General features: G+C 37.2%; 1 protein-coding gene across 2 annotated transcripts; it reads left to right on the forward strand.

Annotated features, from left to right (window-relative positions):
* Positions 1–2384: 2384 nt before the first annotated feature.
* On the forward strand, positions 2385–6152 carry LOC111911520 (uncharacterized). 2 transcript variants are annotated; one of them, XM_052769544.1, is made up of 2 exons: positions 2385–2608; positions 4280–6152. In XM_052769544.1, the coding sequence occupies exon 2, from the start codon at positions 4296–4298 to the stop codon at positions 6015–6017; it is 1722 nt and encodes a 573-aa protein (XP_052625504.1). In that variant the 5' UTR covers positions 2385–2608; positions 4280–4295; the 3' UTR covers positions 6018–6152. The 2 variants fall into 2 exon arrangements, with proteins under 2 accessions (XP_052625504.1, XP_052625505.1); XM_052769545.1 differs by lacking the exon at positions 2385–2608 and adding an exon at positions 2646–3220.
* Positions 6153–7379: the final 1227 nt, after the last annotated feature.

The raw sequence follows: 7379 nt of genomic DNA on the forward strand, positions 1-7379 counted from the left end.
TTTTGAGTTAATGATGAATCTAGACTAATAATTAGTCGTAATAAATATTAGACTAAAATCTAGTAATAATGATACTACGTTTCGTCGAAGGAAAAGAAAATTGTTAGAAGCGAAGCGCTGCCTGAATTTCGAGTTATCACTTTAACAAGTCAGTGCATAGTTACTTTCATATTACACATAGATATGATATATTTAATATAAATTACATGCTATGTGTGCATATTATCTGTGTTCTTAATATCTATGTTGGATGGACAAAATATACATGTTTTATTCGATTTAAACCGTATATGTATTTTATACCTATAATTATGATGGGTAAAGATGGGTAAATGATATAGATGATAAAATAATTGAGGAGAGGCCTCGATGTTTAAGCTGATTCAGTCATCTAGAGGAGTATAGATGACGACCACAGATTATTCTAGACAGTCTAGTGGAACGTTGGCAGGCTCGTAACCTGTAGGTGTTTTTAAACTACATGTTCACCAGGTGTACTCCATCCCCCTCATGGTTGCCTTAATAACATATATTGCTGAGGAATCCCCAAAGCAGTGTTGTCCATCCCGATGAAAATCCTTAGGCTAGGTCCCTTAATTAAGATGCTTTAGGGACAGAAAGTGAGGATAACGGGAACGGGTAATCGGGTTGATTGATTTGATGAAATTAATAAACTTAATTATCGTGGGTTGAAATCCTATGTGCTCACCAGGCTCCCAAGCCTAACCCACTCTGTTTCTGGTATTACAGGTAGTGGCAATAGAGCACATGAGTGATGGTCTGATGAGAGATCAATGGATTAAATGCCATTAGTATGATAGATGTTGTGAAGCGTGTACTATTTCTGTTTATGCTTATGTATTGTATTGACAATGACATCCCAACGTTTTTAATATAATGAAAACACATTTCTTCATAAATGCTTCGATAATTTACTTGTCATATTTTTTGGAACAAATTCCGCAACATATTTCTTCAAAAGGATACTCTGATTTTCAAATAGAGCATAAATAAATCGGTCTTTTCTGCCCGTGAAATTGGGGATGTCATAGAAACAAATAGAAAGCAATGGTAGAAACATTAGGGTTTACATAACCTTTGGTAGAGGCGAGGGGTTCCCACTGTATTTTGGAATCTACACCACCTTTGTCATCTGATGGAGGAGTTGAAGGGAGAAGAAAGAACTACGAATGGTAGAAATGATCAATTTAGGTAAAATGGAAGCACTTAGACTATCAAGAAAACAAAAATGTAGAAAGAAAGCACAAACTTATTGATCTACAAGCAGAACCTCAACGAAGATGGTGGAGAAGACCTTAATTCGAGGACTGGAATAACAACTTCAATTCGAGAGGTGAGTAACACTTTCAATTTAGGGAAAGACGGGAAATGGTACTTTGGATTTAAGGGTATGAAGTTGAGGTTATGAGAACTGAATCTGGAACCATTTATTAGAAACACGAACTCACTCAAATCTAGACATCTCCTTCTTCCCGAAGTTCACAAGAATTTGCAAACATAGTAAAAAATTAAATGAATTGCCCTCTTAAGGGTCAAAATGAAATAAAGGCATGAAAAGGGAAAACATGTGGTGATTGAATAAGGAATCACTGATCGTAGGATGATGGGGTGATGTCATGCAAACTCAGCTAAAATAGGGTGATATTGGAGTCGACTCCAAACTACCTATTGTTCATGTCACGACCGTATTTAATATGTTATATAATACAAATTTAAAACTTATTGTATATATTAAGTTAATAGAGAAATGAATAGTATAGTTTTATGGTTTCATATTTTGACCACAAATATTTCTTATTTCATATTTTGACCACCAAACTTTTTTATATTGACAGGTTTGATCCCTAACAGTAAAGTTTTGTAGTTTCATATTTTGGTTATAAAAGTTTCTTATTTCATACTTTGGCCACATAACTTCATTATGTTGGCAGATTTGATCCCTAAATCTCGTATGTTGGCACTTTCCACCCTCTACTTTGTAGAATGACACTTTCCACCCTAAATTTTTGGATTCAGACTTTGGCCAAAAGTTTTTCGTGTATTGTCAGGTTCAGTAAGTACACTTTTGTATATTGTCAAGGTTTGGTCCTTAAACTTTTTGAGTTTCAGACTTTGGCCACAACACTATTATATATTGATATCTTCGTCCCTTAACTATAATATTTGGCAGATTTGGTGTCCCAAAAGACGATAGTATCAGACCAAAACAAAACTTAACTATTGTATTTCATGCGGAATATATAAATTCGTTTAAGAGAAATTCCAACTCATCTAATTGGGCCTGTGTCTGGGCTTGGTCAGTGGTCTGGATTCTGAAATCTGAATTCGGACAAAACAAATTACGGAAAAAGTAAAAAATTGTGGTTCCTGGTTCGGTTTAAGACAGAGGAGAGAGAAGAGAGAAGAGAGAGAAAAGGAAGAGAAAGAGAGAACAAGGCAGAGACGGAAAACTACGTTCGACAATTCAAAGTTGCAAAACCTAATCGATCCAAAAAGGATACCAAAAGATCGAATCACAAAACCCTAACAAATCATCAATCCTGTTTTCGCCCCTCACTTCCCCCATTTCGATTGAACCCTAACGGTGGTAAGTCAATTGATTCATTTCATCAATTTTTTTGTCTATCAATGGTGCTTTAACGTGTTCCAATATGAAATTGTCAACAATTCGAAGATATATATGTGTTTTATCGGTTAATTGTGCAATTTTGTATTGAAATGTTGTAAAGTATCGAAATTTGAATTCATCTTAGATGCGGGTATAATAAACTGGTTTGAGGAATCCGGAAGCGAGGATTGTTAAATGAATTATGAATTTTGTGGTGTTTTCAACGCTAGTGGATTGAAATTTATATCTAACCTATGTCTTTGTAAAACGTTGAAAAATTAGAGGACAAAGATACATCTTTTAACAGCTACAATGTTAAATTAGGTTTGCCTTTAGGTTAATTCTTTCTTCTGAGAAGCTTAAGCAGTTGCAAATCTCACAATAACATATCATTTCCCCCTTTGTGACATGTTTAAGTCTTGTTGCTAGCTTTCAATAATGTTTTTGTTGCTCTTGTAATTGAGAAAGCAATAGATTGTGGTTCTTCCATTGCATTGGACTGGGTTTATGAAATCAGGGTAGTTGCTAATGGGATCTTTTTGAGTAATGACTTCTAGTTCTTCAACTGCTCATTGGTTACCTCCATTTTGAGTAAGTGGTGGTAAAATTATAAATGTCTCTGTATGATAATTATTGTTGTTAGCTTGTGTCTTCTATGTGACCGTTATGCCTAATCATTTGTTGTGAAAAATTCTGTCACTTGCGCGTTATGCGGTTTGTTATGTTTTGATTTAATAGTGTATAGTTATTGTTCTTTCTTGGATTTTGGAATGTTATGTCTATTACATTTAATAGTTTGCCGTTTTTACATCTCAACTCTATGACTTTTAATATTGTTAATTTATGTGGAATCAATAGATTTTCTTTCCGAAAGAGCCCTTAAGGAGAGATGCGAGATTCCAACTTATATAGAGGTAGATAAGACTGTGTTTAACCGATGTGGGACTTCAATAAGGCTTGATGAATGATAAGATTAGACTAGAAGTGTGTTGAGTTTTTGGGTTGTGATACCATGTGAGATATTGGAGTCTCACCTCTCTTCCTAAGAAATCTTTCATATAGAAATTCAAGGACTCCACAATCCACATATATCACAAATCACAATATGCTTACATGTGTTTTTGTTCTTTTTGTTTTAGCTGCAATAACATTGTAACAAGGGTTTAGGGGCATCTTATCTGGGTTAAAATATTTGATGTTTGAACAGCATTTTTCTTGTCGTTTTAACAACCTTGTCATAACTAATTTAACATCTCTTGCACTATTTAACAAGATTTGAAATGTTAACATAACATTTGCTTCTGTTCTTGAAATCAAAATCCTCAAGATCAGGTGTTTTGTTAATTTCAACTTTAAATAAAACCTTAATTATGTATATTGAAATATATCATGTCTCTTTTGGAAATTGTTAACTGTTTTCCATAACTCATACTTATATGATGTTTTGAATATTATGTCTTCTCTTATCAAATCTGGTTGGTTTATGTCTTTCCGTATACTAATTTAAGCAAGTTAATCATTTAATTCTTACTTTGTAGTTTCATTACAATTTTTCCCTTTTTGAATGAGTCTTATTGGTTTATAATATCTTTTTGATCTTCTTAAATGTTTTTAAGTTTTTTTGACCTTGTAAATTCATTGATTATGTAGGAATCCAAAATACACAATGTCTCCAGCATCAAAGTCAAAGTCAAAGGACAAAAGGGCAGCCGCCAAGGACCCACCAAAATCAACCAATAAAACCACCTCAACTCCAACTTCCGGCGGCGGCACCGCCACCAACAGCTACAACCCCCTTCTCGGAACCTTCCATGCACTCGATATAAACAACACAGACGATCATACCCAAAACGCCCTTGGGGTCGAATACGACTCCTTATCCAACAACGGAAGCTGGTCCGGTGAATCCGAAGACCACAAAGACAAAACCTCCGGCACCCCCTCCCGCCATGAACCACCACCACCGCCAGGTGTCGACAACGATAAACGCGAAAAAATCCGCCAAAAAAACGAAAAAAAACATCAACGACAAAAAGAAAGACGCGCTCAAGAACTCCATGAAAGATGCAGCGGTTATCTAATGTCAAGAAAGCTGGAAGCATTAGCTCAACAGTTAGTTTCAATGGGGTTTTCTTCAGAACGTGCAACCATGGCTCTTATTTTAAACGAAGGCCGAGTCGAACAATCCGTCGCGTGGCTGTTCGACGGCGGTGAAGACTCCGAACACCGCGCCGCCGCCTCCGGCGGTGGCGGCGGCCACCTCAAAATCGACATCTCCGAGGAGCTCGCCCGGATCACTGAAATGGAAACAAAATTTAAATGCTCAAAACAGGAAGTCGAACGGGCGGTTGTCGCCTGTGAAGGCGACCTCGACCAGGCGGCAGAAACCTTAAAATCTCAAAAACACGAACCGCCTGCCGCCCCGAAAGTTGAAGAATCCGGCGAACCACCTGCCGGGCCGCCGAAGGCCGCCCCAACAACTTCAAGAACGTTATTAAAACCGCAGAAAAGTGAAGATAAAGATTTTAATTATACAAAAACAGTGAATATCGGGCCACCAGCTGGCGACCCTGGAGTCAAAAGCTTGCAGTTGTTGAAAAAAATTCCGGCGAGCTCCGAGAAGCGGTGGCCGGTGGCGGTTTCCAGAGCAAACCCTCCGCCGCCACCGAAAGCCGAACTGAAAAGCCTCCAGCTCGGGTCGGTGAGGGAACCGGTTATTGTAATGCAGAGGCCTAAATCAAAGCCTATACCTACAGTAAGCTCGTCATCCTCCGAGTGGCACCCTACAGTAACTAACATGAACCCTAACGGATTCTCACATAGCATGCCAAGCTATGGGACAAGTGTCAACACACAATTGTACGATCAGTTTCACTACCCGCACCAGCACGCGGTGGATAATCATCATTTTAGTCAACAAAACGGGATTAGCCATAGCCATAGCCATAACCATTTCAACAACGGTGGTATCTGGAACAGAATGGGCGGTGTAAGTGGCGGCACCACCACTCCGCCGCTAGCTGCCGCCTCGTCTCTCGGGCTTTTCACCGGATCAAATGGGTCTTCCGGGCCGTCGTCTCCGGTGGACTGGAACGCCGGCGACTCGGTGCAATTTGATTATACAAACATCGACTGGAGTTTGGACCGGATTCCGGCAAGGCCGAACGGGATGTGGATGAATTTGGGGACGGCGGGGAACGGTGGTGAGTTTTATTCGTCCGGGAAGGCCGCCACGAGACCGCCGGGGTTGCATCCGGAGGTGGCGGTGGCGGTGGGTTCTGAAGCGGCGGCTGGTGGCGGCGGTGGTGGTCGTGAATGGAGCTCTCCGTTTGAAGAGAAAGAGTTGTTCAGTTTCCCGAGACAGTTTGTGTCTTCACCCTCGCTGTAATGAGAGTGGAAAAAAAAAGGGTAAACAAATAATAAGATGTGATAGGAGGAATGGGATGATGAAAAAACAATAAGAAAACAGAAACTTGAAAAACATGTGTTGGGATTTAAATGTTTCTATTGGTTTTTTCATTAACTGCTTCTTGTTTGTGTGTGTGTTTTGGGGTGTACTTGAAGTTGAAATTAACAAATCGAGAGCAATTGATGCTATAATGACTTGTACATTGTGCATTATGAGCTGTACATTGCTCGTGATTTGCAAATTTTGGCAAGCTTATTGGTTGTTTTTGTTTATAAGTCTCATGAAAGTGAAACTGTTAATAGCGAAAAAGGTGATTGCTACAAAGAGATGCAATTGGGCTCTTGTAGTTGCTTTTTCCAAAGTGTTTCGTCAAATATTATTACGAGTATAAAGTGAAACTTGTAAAGTTTTGATGCTTGTAAATTTTTTTGTTATACATGATTATTATTAATATAAAAAAGTATTAATATATTATTATTATTATTATATGGGCAAGACATGAGCCAAACATTGTGTCTCAAGCCTTTGTATTATAACGAGTGTGTGTCAAGTTGGTCTTTTTCGGAAGCCGACGTCAAGAAGAACAATAATGAATAATGAACAAAAGTCGAACAAAAGTGAATAATGAACAAAAGTCGACGTCAAGAACAATAATGAATAATGAACGATCACTTTTGTGCATATTTAGGGGATGTTTGACAAAGTTTAAAAACTGAACTTTTTGACTTATTACCGGTTTGATACCGATATAAGTCAAAAAAATATTTGGATAAAAAACAACTTATAGCCGTTGGTAATCTCTAATAAGTCAAAAAGTGATAAGTAACATACTTCTTACTTATTAAAAACTCTCTATTTCACCAAATAAGTTATAAGTCTCTTTAAATAAGTTTTGTCAAACATCCTTTTAGTCGGAATCGGTCTAAACATATATTTTGGGTTCGAGATAAAGAGAAAAAGGACCAGGCCTAAATATTATAAAGTCCACTTATTATGTTAACAAATATAACTAGTTAGTAGTAAATAAACAAAAAAACGTAAGATTGTAGTTGTCGAGCTCATATAGAATATTTTATTTTTCAATTTTCTTTATTTATTATTATTATTTTTCGGTTTCTTGAACCTTTGAATATCACTATCATATGATAAATAAGCAATAAAACTGAAAATTAAACCCCCCAAAAAATATTGTATCCATATACCAATTTGGTAAAATAGCAAACAAGTGAAAATACACAAACATCACATTGTTATCATATTCAAATTCAAACGCAAATGACTGTATGTGTATTGAAATTAAAAGCTAAATAAATATAATTGCATTCAATTTGATTAATTCAA

The sequence above is a fragment of the Lactuca sativa genome, chromosome 3, assembly GCF_002870075.4.
Source record: "Lactuca sativa cultivar Salinas chromosome 3, Lsat_Salinas_v11, whole genome shotgun sequence".
Taxonomy (NCBI): Eukaryota; Viridiplantae; Streptophyta; class Magnoliopsida; order Asterales; family Asteraceae; genus Lactuca; species Lactuca sativa.